General features: G+C 31.4%; 1 protein-coding gene across 8 annotated transcripts in view; it reads right to left on the bottom strand.

The window, feature by feature from the left end:
• Window positions 1–16,784, bottom strand: part of LOC132730345 (zinc finger protein 85-like) — a 49,203-nt gene that overhangs the window by 12,157 nt on the left and 20,262 nt on the right. For 2 of the 8 annotated variants that reach the window (XM_060716251.1, XM_060716250.1), the window contains exons 2-3: window positions 12,250–12,370; window positions 10,536–12,011 (exon numbers count right to left, since the gene is read on the bottom strand). The exons of 1 other annotated variant lie outside the window; for it this stretch is intronic. In XM_060716251.1, the coding sequence (XP_060572234.1) occupies window positions 11,222–12,011; window positions 12,250–12,287 (828 nt within the window). In that variant the 5' untranslated portion in view covers window positions 12,288–12,370 and the 3' untranslated portion in view covers window positions 10,536–11,221. Of the gene's footprint in view, window positions 1–544; window positions 611–10,535; window positions 12,012–12,249; window positions 12,371–16,784 lie in introns of those variants that run through there. 5 more of the 8 variants (XM_060716252.1, XM_060716253.1, XM_060716246.1 and 2 more) reach the window with 3 other exon arrangements.

The raw sequence follows: 16,784 nt of genomic DNA, 5'->3' as shown, positions 1-16,784 counted from the left end.
ATTTATCCCAATCCGATCATTATTTATTCGATCCATGTGCTTAATTAATAAAAAATCATCTTTCAGTCAAATAAAACAACAAATCATAATCATGAGACACAAAATAAGATATGTATGGTCGACTTCTATATAATTTTGAAAAGTGCCGTACGGCTAGACAATACAGCGAGTCCTGGCTAGTCGTACGTGACTCACGTACGGCTAGAACTTTTGGCTAGCTGTACGGGTCCGTACGGCTAGCCACTTCCTTTTATCATACTACTGTCTGAGTGTAGAAAATGTGCGATAGATAGTACAGGAACATCAATAAATTTCAAACTCATCAAGAAAAATGGAAATATCACAGAATAGTGTTATGTACTTCACCACAACTGTAACGTACCGAAAAATGGTGTTTAGCTAGGTTTTCGAAATGTCATTTTGTTCAATCGTATTTTGAGACCTAAATATCAAACAAATTGGTTAAAAAAAGCAGCAATACAATACTTCAAAGACAAATGTTATCAAAAGACAATAAAATAGACAACAATTCTGTATTACAAACCTATTTCGCCAATTCTTAAGACTAATAAACTCTTCTTCCCAACAATCGTTACAAATGGTGCAAAATTTTCAAAGGGAGTCAATCATGTCTAAACTAAATATGATTCATACATAATCGATTCGTACCGAAACCACCACAACGGCATCAACAGAGACTATAAACTGATGGAAGACAGGGGTGAGAGTGGTTTCATCGAACTACCGGGTTATATTTGGTACTTTGTATAGACAATAGTCCATAATATTCTAATGACATCTAAGTCATTGTATAAACAACTAACACAATTGTGTGTCTTGACTGTTTAATTTATTAATACCAAGTGCGCTGGAGCTGCATACATTTAGGCGGGAATGCATGTTACAGAGAAACATTGGAAGTACATGTATAGACTTGCTATAGTGATAAAATAAATGAATTATAAGTACACAATTATACATCTCCTTTGTTTTGAAATTAAAAAATAGTGAATTAATTATTATATGTACGCTTAAAATTTTTCTTAACTTATAAAGTTAGATAAATCATAACAACAAAATGAAATTATTAAGCCAATATTAGCCACAACCTCGATAGCCTGGTCTATCAGCTGGCGGGATCTTCTCACTGGGAAGAAAAGGCGAGGATATCATTTCATATTTAATTCTACATTAAATATTTATTACATGCATGCAGTTCCTTTATACTTGATTGTTAGGCTCCGCCTACTTAGTATACTGACCAATTACTTTCATATTATTTGACAGTCTTAGAAATAAACTCAAAGTATTAACATCTCGTATTCTCTGCATCCACAACAAATAAACAAACATAAAACAGAGATATTCATGTTTGTCCTGATTTTCTTGATATGACATGGCAATACCTTCTGCCTTGAACGTCCGATACAGCTTCTGGTTTTACAGGAAGACACAATTATAACCTTTCACCAGAACTAGGGCGGACCGTATGTCTGGACCATGCATATTTTCAAATTCAACATTTCCTTTTCATTTTTTTTTCAATCTTTTGATATGAGTATAAACATCATAAACATGTCGTATATTTAACTTTTTCCCTCAAAAAGACGTGTTTTGACGGCCTTTTGTCCCACCCCTCATTTAGAGGCCTCAAACATTGAAAAAAGCTCTATTTAAACCTCAAACACTGTTTTTCGTTAGAGAAATGTTGTTTAAAAATGTGATCACGTTTTCGGCGCCCCCATCAAAATAATACACCAATGGGTTGACAGAAGGGGCATGTGCACCCCTTCTGTTTTGGGGGTTTGAAGGAGGGCGGCAGTCCTCCTCATCGCCAAGAAAATTGTGGACATGTGGCAGCTCAGATCGATCTAAAGGTTAAGTGTAACCAACGCTGAAAAGCCTTTTACTCTATCTCAATGCAGAGAAGTTGCAGCACTTTAAATAAACAGTTATGATGGGAAAAAATAGTGAGTGATTTTTCGCAATTTTGAGACGTCCCTCCGTTGCCATGGTAGCAGAAAATTTAAGATTGAACATGCTGTTACAAAGGCTATTGTTCAGCCAAGTTTTATCAGTATTGAAACATTTTTTCATAGTTCCATAGCCGTTTGAACTTGTAACAGGAGGCTTTTCAATGAAAACTGCCATTTTTCACAATATGCTCATGTGGTAAAAGGTTAAGGATTTCCATATCGGACAGATTTATATTTAAAAATTTAAACATCGACCTCGTTGAATATGTATTAATTAAACATGTGCACACGAAATAATATTGATTGTGGATTAATATGCTATATTAATTATTATCTACATTGACTCATTCAATAATAAGTATAATATAGGTAGCGTATACTAGTGGGAATAGATTGAGGAAATCTCATATGTAAAACATATTTTCATTTTGTGCTGATGCTATTATAAACTTGAAACAATTACTTTAATTGTAATATTTTATATATATCATAATATCATATAGATGTATTGAGGAATATTGATAATTTACATTAGTTAATTAGAATATGAAAACAAAGGAATAGCTAATAAACAATTAATGTATACATGTATATTAATTTGCTAAAGAGACACCATCTCAATTGAGACATAGCACAAAACCATTTCTGATATTAACTAACTCGTTAAAGAATCAAAATTGAGGAGCATTTGACAACGCAAGTCAACCAGGAGCGTGCAGTCATAATTGAAGAATTACTCTTAATCTAAACAATCAGAAGGGTTATATTTATATTATTATGTATTAAGGTATTTTATGGTAGAAGGAAATATCTTTATTGACATTTTTTTCTATAATCAATTTAAAACTATCCCAATTAATATAAACTAGAAACAATAACTTTAATTGTGATATATTATATATACCGAACATAACAGAAGGGTTATTTTTGTATTATTATGTATTAAGGTATTCTAAGGTAGAAAGAAATATCCTAATTGACACTTTTTCTATAATCAATTTTACACTATCCGAAATAATATAAGCTTGAAACAATTACTTTAATTGTGATATATTATATAAATATATATACCAAACATAATATGTTAGATACTATATATATATATATAACAAATCTCACATTTATAATTCTTCTCACCGCTGTATAAAGTCCTGTGTGTTTTTAAACTACAACTACGCGTAAGAGAACAACTGGATTATCAGTGGTCTCAATAGTGGGGTTAGATAAAGAATAAAACAATGAATTGAAACTGAAACTATAGTGCTGCAAATTTGTTAAGCTTAGGAACACCTAACTGGTCCCCGATCATAAACAGGGGGTTTTATATACCAAAATGTTCGGTTGAGTCCTTAGATTACGAAATAGAATTTCATTTTCCCCGAAAGTGCTGGCGGACTAAGAAATCCAAGATGGCGTCGAAGATGGCCACCAAAAATATGAAAATTATAATTTACTTTATATTACTTGTATTTTGGCAGTTAAAACTTAGCAATATATTCTTTTTTTCATTCTTGTATCAATTGTGTTCCTAAAATGCAGTTTTAATATGTATTTAAAGGTAATTATATTTTTTGATTATAAAAACAGAAAATAATTACGAAAAATATCCGAAAAAATGTGTTGTTAAAAATACTTGAGACAATTTCTTATTTTTTTCTCTCTTTTTAATAAAAATTTGATTTTAATAACTGATTTTAAAGAAAACAACTTGTTAAGCTGGACTTAAAAAAATAATAATAAAAAAATTAGATAAAATAAAAAAAATAATTAAAAAAACGAGGTATTGTTACATTCATGTTTGTGTTGACGTCGTCGTCAGCAAACTTTAACTGTGATCATTACATGTACTTTAAAACTTCTTTATGTATTGTTTTTGGGGAGGCTATGCCTCCCCAATGTTAATACCATCGGTCAAATCTTACTGCCGCGGTAATCAGGTCAAAAAGTAATACCTTGATTTTTTCTAAGCTGACTGATCACTCATCAAAGACATTTACAATATGAAAATATTTTCATTCTTTTATTTCATATCTGCAATTTGTAAAGATAATAATTCTCTGAAAAATTCTTGATTTTTGTTTGTTATTTTTTCAAAATCACTACTCCGTTATGTCATACTGCCACGGTAATCAGGTTTAGGCATACGTACGTTTGTAATAAATAGTTCTGGTATGAAAACCCTTCTATATAATAACTTTATCAATATTTTTTTAAACAAAAAGCATAAATTAAAATTTATAGGTAAATGCTTTAATTAGGTGGCAAATATTCTTTATTATTTTTGATAACAATTTCCAATTACTACGCAGCGACCAACTGTTTATGACGGGTCATTATAAATAGAACGTTGCAACACCGAAGTTTCAATATCATGCATGTTCTTTTGTTGTTATAAACCATTAATAGTCCTTAATATTTTTTTAAAGACAAATAATGGTAAACTGTCGCTTACATCAGAGACATAGATCATGCTTGCGTGATAAGTAAGGAAAACTAACTTATTAGTACACCTTAGGAGGCTGTACGCGGAAAACGCTCCTAAACCGCTATATCATATAGCTGTTAGTAAATATTTTGCATACATTTAACTAAAAATTCACTAATGGTGATGAACATATAGTTTGAAAACATTATATTCTTAAACCATGTTTCGCCGAAAAAAAACTATTTAACTACAAAATCCGTATGGACCCTCCGACAAAATTTCACCACAAGATTACATTTAATATTAGCAAAATAAAAAAAAGCAATACTTATATTTCCATCTTACATAATTCATTAATCAAACTTTTAAAATAAAAGTATCTTTTAAAAATATGTCTGGCAATTGACAGATCCCTACTCTGATCTTTTATTTGTAAAGGAATAAATTTAAACATGTGCTCTTAATTATTTTGTTTAGGAATATTTTGTAGTGAAATTCTTAATGTATCCACTGATCTCATAATTAGAATAAGACAGGTCAGGGATTTATACAACCAGTTGTTTAGTTATCTACGCTCATTTTAATGCCAATAAAATCATTCAAATATTTGGGGTAAGAAACATGACCAAAGTACCTAGTAGTCGTTTACCCGGTGGTGATCCCATTAAACTGATTATAGATTCGAATAGAAAACACAAATAGAAACATGTGTTTCAGTACAACAAAAATCGGAAGTAAAATGAACAGTTAAATGACAGAAATATGTGGTCAAATATGTTTTAACAAGGAAATAATTATTTCAGAGAAAGACGCAAAGATCAGTCTTCAATCAAATTAATGACCCCGTATTGTGTAATTAGAAAGTTTATTCAATTCTAGGGCAACGAATCAAAATTTGATAGTCCATGTGTAATAAAATTTTCAATACAGATTATGAGATACATAAAAATATTAAAGAATAAGAAGCTTTAAAAAAAACAACAACAAAAACAAACAAACAAAAAACGCATATATATATATACGAATGACTTACAGTCAAGCATCGGAAATTCATCAACATATCTTACGAAATTTTAATTTGAAAACGATATTTGCGCGCGCTGAAGTGATAATTAGCAAAGATCGCATTTTAAAAAAGTGAGGATCCTTTCATAAAGAAAAGGAAAAGTTGATTTAAAGTTTCTTCTTTTGTATATAACTTCAGGCTACGAGAAAGTGTGAGAAAATTTTTATATTCAAATATGACTATGACAAATTGATTCAAAAATGATAAAATAAAAAACTTATAGGCGGAGAAAAGTTGATTTAAGCGAAGTTAATGTACACCAAACGATTTTTATTATTATCTCAATTTGTCTTGATATGTCGATTAGGTTTTTGTTACGTAAGGCAACGCTCCTATTTTTATATTTACAGACTAATGCGCGTGTAGTCTGTGACCTACATCCACGTGACATACCCAGTCTGAACACAAATGAGCCGCGTCACGACAAAACCAACACAATGGGCCCGCGACCAGCATGGATCCAGACCAGCCCGCACACCCGCGCAGTCCGATCAGGATCCACGCTGCTCGCTAACAGTTTCTCTACTTGTAATAGGGTTTGTAAGCGCAGGCCGGTCCGGATCCATGCCGGCCGCAAACCCACCACGTTGGCCCCGTCGCGACACGGCTAAAATGATCTATATTAAGTAACGCGGAATCGGAATCTTTCGCTTGAGTAATTTTAATTGTAAACGTTGTAAAACGGTATGTTTACATAAGGCGAGACGGAATTTTTTTCTCTTTTTTTTTTTGAAATTAAGTTTCAAAAAGCTGTGGCACCAGTATCTCTTTACTTTTTGAAAAGGCGCTAGTAAGGTTTGACTATCGAATAAGATTAAAGTAATTTAAATAAGTTGGTTGAGTAAAGAAGATATAACTTCCAGATCAATTTTCACTTAGTTTGATTCAATTTTGAATAAGCTTTGCAGATATGTATTTTTTCAAGAAATATTTAGCTTTAATATTATCCGAAGCCGTCAAAGTCAGCGACGAGTAATGAAATGGGAATAATTTTCTGAAACGTGATTTTATTCGAGATTGGCTTCGGGAGAAAACAACTTTCTGTCCGTAGAGCATGAATATTAATACTCATCAAAGACAGTATCTTATTGATCTCAATTATGGTACATGTAAATATGTATAATTTTTATTTTCAATTAAAATGTTGCTTAACTTGCAGTTGTTATTATCATTCAATGATATTAAAATGACAAAGTATTTATGATGAACAGTCCTAGAATATTTTGATAAGGAACCGTCAGTTGTAAAATGGTATTATGATCTTATAATGAACAGTCGTCATACCTGCTGGTATGTTATTTATAAATGGTTTTTAGGTTTTTCAAAATTTGCATGATTAACAATCCGAAGGTAGACCTCAATGAAATGTTCTGGAATATTAACAAAATGAATAGTCAACCATATTAACCATATATATGAATGGCTGAACGATAAATGGCGCAATGTGCATATCTTCTTATTTAACAGCACATTTTAAGCAAAAAGAAAAGAAACTATAAGTCTGAAACATTCTGTCATAGCCTCCCCATCAGTACATTCAGTGCTTTGATTATACTTAGCCACAACAACCTAGGGGCAAAACCTTTTAGTAGACAAGACTAACCTTCACCTTCATTTATAAATGACCTTGACCTTCAATGTCAAATGTCTAAATTTTGCTTCGTTTTTTTTGCTGATGTTTGCTATTAGATAACTTTGTTATTTTCTCATGGATTGTCTTCTAGTTTACCAGACAGACCTTGATCTTCACTCATAAATGACATTGACCTTGAAGGTCAAATTATAGAAATTCTCATTTCTTATTCATTTTTTTTTTGGGGGGGGGGGTTGGGGGGGTGGGATGGCTGTGATTTGCTATAACTTTGTTGATAATAAAAGGATTAACTTCATATTATAACACAACATTCTTTAGGATAAGACTTTCATATATATTTATTTAAATAGACCTTTACTTGGCTTTTTATGATATTGACCTTGAAGGTAAAATTATTGAATTTCCACTGATTTTTGCTACAATTGACTGTAACTTAGTAATTAATTTATGGATAATCTTCATACATTGACAAAACAACATTTTGGACAAGATCTTATAAAAGATGGAACTGACTTTGACCTTGAATATTATATAACCTTGACTGTGAAAGTAAAATTATTTAAATTTTTGTTAAATTGTCATAATCTTGTTATCTATGTACGCTTTTGATTTATACACAACTTTTAACCAATATACATATTTAATGATTAAGATGTGACCTTTACCTTCAGTTGACCATGACTGTCAATGTCAAATAAATGAAATTCTCTTGTTTCATTTTCGGTTTTGTAACTGGCTATAACTTTGTTATTTATAAATTGATAACCTTTATTTCAAGACATTTAAGGTCAGGACCTTTATGTATATTAAACTAAAATTGACTTTAACTAATGAATGACATTGACCTTGAAGAAAAATTATTGAATATTTACAGATTATCAAATAATCGGCTGTAACTTGGTAGTTAATCAATGAATTATTTCATACTTGGACAAAACAACCTTTTGGACAAGACCTTCTAAAAGGTTGAACTTACCTTGACCTTTAAATGACCTTAACCAAAGTATAGAATTTTGGCGGTGGCTCTTGTTAAATTCAAAATCTAACATTAAAAAAATTCATTTAATTACATTTTTTGAGATAAAGTGTATTTTAAGTGGGTGGGGGAATGATTAATTTATTCAAATTTCAAAATACTGCAAGTAACTAAATATAACCTTATTTTTGACTACTTAAAAGACTTACATCTATTTATCCTAAATTTCAGAGTCATTGCTGTATAGTCAATGCACTAATTGTGAAATATGAGAATATAAGTATAATTCAATTTTAAAATGCTTAAAATTTAAATAGCAAATCTGTTTACACTTTCTCTATTTCTTTTCTCTTCTTCATGAATTTTTAGACATATCTTTCTAGCATATAAAGCTAGTAAATATTAGACGCAATATTAAGTTTGTTTGTTTGATTGGGTTTTACCTCGCACCGACACAGTATAGGTCATATGGCGATGTCCAACTTTACTGTAAGATGAAGACCTCAGGTGCCCTTCCGTGCATTATTTCAGGCACAAACGGGCACCTGAGTAGAACCACCCACGTTGCGTATGCTTATATATCAGTATTTGTTACTGAATGAGTGGGATAGAAAATACTATATTTTAAGATGTTGCAAATTGATAAGTTTCGAAAATGCAATAAAATCAAAATTTTAATATGTTGAAATGATTATATTTTTTTGCATCTTTTAATCAAATGCAAATGTATTTTTCTTGCATATCAGACGATTGTATGTGTTGGTTTGATCCATGCTAGAGGTTGAGCAAGATTTGTTACTTGCTGAAAAGAACATCATTTAGGCAGGTTTTAGAATAAAAGCAAATCAAAGTTATGGGACTTGTGCCAATCATCTTAGATAATCACAGAGAACAAGTGTGTGAAGTTTCAATCCATTCCCTTCGGTAGTTATGGAGATACCAGCTTACACGCAAAAACTTAACCAAGAATTTTTAAGTCGAAAAAGGGGCATTATTATGTTAAAAAGCAAATCAGAGTTATGGGACTTGTGCCAATCACCTGAGATAATCATAGAGAACAAGTGTGTGAAGTTTAAATCCATTCCCTTCATTAGTTATGGAGATACCAGCTTACACGTAAAAACTTAACCAAGAATTTCTAAGTTGGAAAAGGGGCATAATTATGTAAAAAAGCAAATCAGAGTTAAGGGACTTACACGTAAAAACTTAACCAATAATTTCTAAGTTGGAAAAGGGGCATAATTATGTAAAAAAGCAAATCAGAGTTAAGGGACTTGTGCCAATCACCTGAGATAATCACAGAGATCAAGTGTGTGAAGTTTAAATCCATTCCCTTCAGTAGTTATGGAGATACCAGCTTACACGTAAAAACTTAACCAAGAATTTCTAAGTTGGAAAAGGGGCATAATTATGTAAACTAGAAATGTGTCCATAGGACACGGATGCCCCCACACGCCACTGTTCTGTCAATCTTATGACTCTACGTCAATTATTTTTTGGACTACATGTGCCACAAGTTGAAAACTAAAAATCAAGAAAGGGCCATAATTCTCTGTCAAATTTGGTTGCAGCAAAAATTCCTTCCTTTACTGCCATCTACACATTAAGGTTGTTCATCCCTGGAAGTTTAAGCAAAATCTGCCAACCGGTTTAAGAGGAGTTGCATTCACAAAATTTCTACAAAGTATATTGTGAAAAAATCAATAAAGGGCCATAATTCTGTAAAATTTGGTCGCAGCGAAAATTCCTTCCTTTACTACCATCTACACCTTAAGGTTGTTCATCCCTGGAAGTTTAAGCAAAATCTGCCATCCGGTTTAAGAGGAGTTGTGTTCACAAAATTTCTACATAGTATATAGTGAAAAAATCAACAAAGGGCCATAATTCTGTTAAATTTGGTCGCAGCAAAAATTCCTTCCTTTACTACCATCTACACATTAAGGTTGTTCATCCCTGTAAGTTTAAGCAAAATCTGCCATCCGGTTGCGTTCACAAGATTTCGGGACGTACGGACGGACGGACTTACAGCTTGACGGACGGACAAGTGCAACGCTATATGCTCTCACATTGTGGGGGCATAAAAAGCAAATCAGAGTTATGGGACTTGTGCTAATCATCTTAGATAATCATAGAGAACAAATGTGTGAAGTTTCAATCCATTCCCTTCATTAGTTATGGAGATACCAGCTTACACGCAAAACTTAACCAAGAATTTGTAAGTCGAAAAAGGGGCATAATTATGTAAAAAAGCAAATCAAAGTTATGGGACTTGTGCCAATCATCTTAGATAATCACAGAGAACAAGTGTGTGAAGTTTCAATCCATTCCTTTCAGTAGTTATGGAGATACCAGCTTACAAAAACTTAACCGCAGGGACGCCGACGCCGACAAATGGGTGACTGCATTAGCTCAATTATTCTGTGAATAGTCGAGCTAAAAAACATACTAATACAAATGGAAAGACGTGGAAATTTTTGACATAATAACAGAGGTTAAAGAAAAGTCTACATAGTATATATGAAGTAATATTTACATTTGTATGCAAGAAATTGCCCCTAATTATCTATATGGTAAATCTTCAAACCTAACACAAAACAGAAGAATGTTAAATTCAAATTCAACAGTTTGTAGTACTGTACATAATTTGTGTAATTTGTTTTTTTTTCTTCTTTTTTTTGCCGTGTCATTATGTCTTCCGGTCTCAGCAGTATACCAGAGTTAATAGCATTTCATACGATATGCATGATAGATATAGTGCTTAAACGGTTTGCATGCACTTTTGTCTACTTAAATGTGCATTTCAACGTGCGATTCAAGATTTTTTTTCCTTAAAAATGATTTATCACATGTATCACATTTATAAAGTTTCTCTTTTTTGTGCCTTCTCGTATGTTTTTTCATCTCACAACTGTTGGAGCACTGGAAGATACAATATTTGCATTCATATGTAATTTTGTTAGTATGGATATTCATATGCCTATATCGTTTTTGAAGACCCTTAAAAGATCGATTCTTCACGTCAATGTGTATTGTCATATGTCTTTTAAGATGGTGTCTCTGAGAAAATGAACGATGGCATATTTCACATTTATGATTCTTCTCACCAGTGTGTATTGTCATATGTTTTTTAAGATTACTGCTCTGAGAAAATGAACGATGGCATATTTCACATTCATGATTCTTCTCACCAGTGTATTGTCATATGTTTTGTAAGACTTCCACTTCGAGAAAATAAATTTTGACATATTTCACATTTATGATTCTTCTCACCAGTGTGTATTGTCATATGTTGTTTAAGATTACTTCTCTGAGAAAATAAACGATGGCATATTTCACATTCATGATTCTTCTCACCAGTGTGTATTGTCATATGTTGTTTAAGATTACTGCTCTGAGAAAATGACCTATGACATATTTCACATCTAAGACTATGATTCTTCTCACCAGTGTGTATCGTCATATGTCTTTTAAGCTCTCCACTTCGAGAAAATGAATTATGACATATTTCACATCTATGATTCTTCTCACCAGTGTGTATTATCATATGATTTTTAAGATTACTGCTACGAGAAAATGAACGTCGACATATTTCACATTTATGATTCTTCTCGCCAGTGTGTATTGTCATATGTCTTTCAAGATCTACACTTTGAGAAAATGAACTATGACATACCTCACATTTATGATTCTTCTCACCAGTGTGCATTGTCATATGTCTTTTAAGATCCCCACTTCGAGAAAATGAACTATGACATACTTCGCATATATGATTCTTCTCACCAGTATGCATTATCATGTGCGTTTTAAGATTACTGCTGTGCAAAGTTGAATATTCACAAATTTCACATTCATGATTCTTTTCACCAGTGTCGGTTGTTTTAAGACTACTGCTATTGGCAGGTAAGCAATCATATATTTTGCATCTGAAATTTTCCTCAGCAGTTGACATTGTTATATATACTTGAAGATCACATCTACAAGGAAATGATTTAAAACACACTATATTGACTAGTGTATTTTGAGGTTACTAATTTTCTACAATGACTGATAAAATAATTCCTTCATAATTGTGAGTTCGCACTTTCCAGTATAGGAATATTCACAAACTAAAGTTTATATAGTCACTGGTTTGTAAAAATGATGTTTCAGTACAATAAGAAAATTACGAAGGAAAATAAATGATCACATGTTGCAAAGCAATAGTTTTCTTACAAGAGTGGTTTCGCATATGCTTTTACAAATAAAAACATATTTCTTCACACACATATTGTATCTGTACCTTTGCTTTACATTGTTTTGTTGTTGCTTTTCTGCTAGTGCCACATTGTTGTCACTGTTTAAAAAGAAAGAAAGGAACAAGCAACTGTTAGTAAAAGTAAACATTTGTAAAAATCCTTTCAATACCTTAAAAAAGTGCATTTAATAAATTTCATAAAAACAGAAATACATGTGTAGCGACATTTTATAATTAATTGGTTTGGTGTCAACACAAAGCATAAAAACCTGAAACCTCATTGTGGCTAAATCGGAAGAACAATTTCTGTTTGCATGAGAAACTCCGTCTTCTGATCACCCATACATTAATGTTAAAACAACAAACTTGGCTATTATAAGAAGCAATCATAATTAAACGGTATAAATCTGCATTGTAACTGATGTTTTAATAGAAATTTAATCTTTTTTATGAGATGATTACTAATACACTGTGAAGCTTAAACAGTTAGTGTATTTTCACAAAAAATCTCATACATTTGTAATTCCTGTGTAATAATAAATAGCAACAATCCTTACCAAATAATGGTGATAAGTCAAATAAAGACTCAATAAAGAGTTATCTCTCTTTTATATCATTCATAATAAATATAAATATATGAGTTTATTTGACATGTAATATCCTGTTCCAAATAAGCACATCATGATTCAAATACATCTATAGCTCTTTATATATCTCCCATCATAAATATCACAAATTTTAACAAACTGTTTCTTTTAATTAAACCGTGCCGTAAGATATCGTAAATACTGTATTGTTATGGGCTATGATTACCAGTATTATGCCTGGTCTGAAAATGGCCACCATCAATTGTCAAAATGTCAACAACAAGATCATTTTTCTTTCTGTTAACGTCATATATTATGCCCAATAAACAAACTAACTTTAAAAGAAATAGCATAATTATTTTTCTAGAAATATGATTTTTATGTCATAAGCCTGATCGGGCATTTTCACCAGCCTGTTTAAAGAACGGGAAAGATCATATTAAAACATATACATCATGACTCACTGCAGTGATTCAGATTGGATCTTTAGATAATTTATTTTATCTCTAAATAAGAAATGTAAACGGTGGACTGGTATGCACCGATACCCTTTTAGGGTATCAAGCTTATTGCTGAATGACAAATATAATACACTGAGAGTTCAATACAGTTCATTTATGTAATTCGATTGCATTGTTTGCATTCACGTGAAAACTAAAAAGATAAAAATTCAGGAATTCGAAAAAATCTAGCTAAACGCCATTTTCCGGTAATTTCTGTATACGTACAACTCTGGGGAATCCATCTAAAGGGCATGTACATGTAGTAACAATCTGTATGTTTCTGGTATTTATTTTGGATTTAACTAAAGTGTAATAAAACAATTATTTCTGAGTAAGAAAATAATAAAATATCACTGTATGAATAATTCAATACAAACAAAAAAATAAATACAAAAGTTTCTGCAGAAAATATCTCTATCTAGTATGGCACATCTACATGTATGTAACAACGACTCTTTTAATTCTACAGAATTTTATCATACTACTGTCTGAGTATAGGAAACTTTTTTTGGAAAATGTGCGATAGATAGTACAGGAACATCAATAAATTTCAAACACATCAAGAACAAGAGCCACCGCCGGGCGGGGCAACGCTCGACTTTTTACTTTTTCAAAACGTCAAAACGCAAACATAGAAAGGTTTAAACATATCTTAACGTTTCCTTTTTATAAATTTAGTTGGTCTGTCTTATCACATTAGTTTTGTTTATCTATTATATATATATATGAATAGAAACACGCAATTCTATAAATAGAAAGACGCAATTCAATAAATAGAAAGACGCAATTCTCTAAATAGAAAGACGCATTTCTATAAATAGAAACATGCAATTCTATAAATAGTAACAAGCAATTATATAAATAGTAACACGCAATTCTGTAAATAGTAACACGCAATTCTATAAATAGAAACACGCAATTCTAAAAATAGTAACAGGCAATTCTAAAAATAGAAACACGCAATTATAAAAATGAAACACGCAATTCTTAAAATAGAAACACGCAAATTCTAAAAATAGAAACACGCAATTCTAAAAATAGTAACACGCAATTCTAAAAATAGTAACACGCAACTTCTAAAAATAGTAACACGTAATTCTAAAAATATTAACACGCAATTCTAAAAATAGTAACACGCAATTCTAAAAAAATAGTAACACGCAATTCTAAAAATAGTAACACACAATTTCTAAAAAAAGTAACACGCAATTCTATAAATAGTAAAACGCAATTCTAAAAATAGTAACACGCAATTCTAAAAATAGTAACACGCAATTTCTATAAATAGTAACCCGCAATTCTAAAAATAGTAACACGCAATTCTAAAAATAGAAACACGCAATTCTATAAATAGTAACACGCAATTCTAAAAATAGAAACAAGCAATTCTAAAGATAGAAACAAGCAATTTCTATAAATAGTAACACGCAATTTCTAAAAATAGAAACACGCAATTTCTAAAAATAGAAACACCTTATTTTATAAATAGTAACACGCAATTCTAAAAATAGAAACACGCAATTTTAAAAGTAGAAACACGCAATTCTATAAATAGAAACACGCAATTCTATAAATAGAAACCCGCAATTCTAAAAATAGAAACCCGCAATTCTATAAATAAAAACCCGCAATCCTATAAATAGAAACCCGCAATTCTATAAATAGTAACCCGCAATTCTAAAAATAGAAACACACAATTCTATAAATAGTAACACGCAATTCTAAAAATAGTAAGACGCAATTTCTATAAATAGTAACCCGCAATTCTAAAATTAGTAATACGCAATTCTAAAAATAGTAATACGCAATTCTAAAAATAGAAACAAGCAATACTAAAAATAGAAACAAGCAATTTCTATAAATAGTAACACGCTATTTCTAAAAAAAGAAACACGCAATATACGTTGTCGTTGTCGATGATGATGATGATCATCATAGATATGTGTATATATATATATATATATATATACACACACACACACACACATAATAATATATAATTATGGTCATTTAATGCACAAATCTGAGAAAATTCAGTAATTGAACCTGCAAGGTCAAGGTCATTAAAGAGCCCGAGCAAATTTGGGTTTGAAAAACAAAAAGTTCTGTTATAATATGAAGGTGATCTCTTCAATAATAGCAAAGTTACAAAAAAAACTGCCAAAACAATGAAAATTTCAATAATTTGACCTTCAAAGACAATGTCATTAATGAGTGAAGGTCAACGTCTTTCGGTATATTTTTAACAGTTATCTTTGAAGATTATTATGTTCAAGTTTCAAGACAATCCATTCAAAAATAACAAAGTTACAGCCAATAATAGACAAAAAAATGAAAATTTCAATAATTTGACCTTCAAAGTCAAGGTCATTTATGAGTGAAGGTCAAGGTCTGGCTGGTTATTTTAAAGGGATATCCTTGAAGATTATTATGTTAAAGTTTGAAGACAATCTATTCAAAAATAACAAAGTTACAGCCAATAACAGCATTAACAAGCAAAAATTGGACTTTTAACCTTGAAGGTGAAGGTCATTTATGGATGAAGGTCAAGGTTAGTGTGGTCTACTGAAAGGTCTTGTCCCAAGGGTTGTTGTGGCCAAGTATGAAGACAATACACCAAGAAATAAAAAAGTTATGATCCAGGTACAAGTTTGCGGACGGCAACGGGAACGGCAACGGCAACGCCGACCCGACTATAACAATACCTCTACTTTTTTTTCAAAAAAAAAAAAGTCGAGCTAAAATAAAAATCTGGATAAAGATCACTTTCACGAATAGTGTTAATGTATACTTTACCACAGAAGCTAAATCCGTTACTGTAACGTACACGATAAAAGTGTGTGTTTAGCTAGGTTTTCGAAAGTCATCTTGTAGTTAATTCGAGATTTTGAGACGTTAAAATATCGAAACAATTGTTGAGTTAATCACACAAAAAAGCACGTGCAATACAAACTTCTCAAGAAAATGTTTAATCAAAGACTCTCAACATAAAATAGAACTCAACACGCTCGTCTCTACCAAGCGTATTTCGTCACATTTTTAAAGATTAAATTAACAATACTCCCTTCTTGCCCAGATCAATACGTGTCCAAAAATTGTTCCAAAAATTTCAAAGGGAGTAATATGTCTAAACTAAATTGACTCATACAATAATCACGATTCGTACCGAAACCACCACAACGGCATCAACTAGAGACTATAAAGTTATGGAAGACAGGGGTGAGAGTGGTTTCATCGAACTACCGTATAATATTTGGTACTTTGTATAGACAATAGTCCATAATATTATAATGACATCTAAGTCATTGTATAAACAACTAACACAATTAGAGCTGTGTCTTGACTGTTTAATTTACTAATACCAAGTGCGCTGGAGCTGCATACATTTAGGAAGGAATGCCTGTTACAGAGAATCATGGGAAG

The sequence above is a fragment of the Ruditapes philippinarum genome, unplaced genomic scaffold (assembly GCF_026571515.1).
Source record: "Ruditapes philippinarum isolate M1 unplaced genomic scaffold, ASM2657151v2 ctg5333_1_1_1_1, whole genome shotgun sequence".
Taxonomy (NCBI): Eukaryota; Metazoa; Mollusca; class Bivalvia; order Venerida; family Veneridae; genus Ruditapes; species Ruditapes philippinarum.
This window is presented reverse-complemented; position numbering and strand designations above follow the sequence as displayed.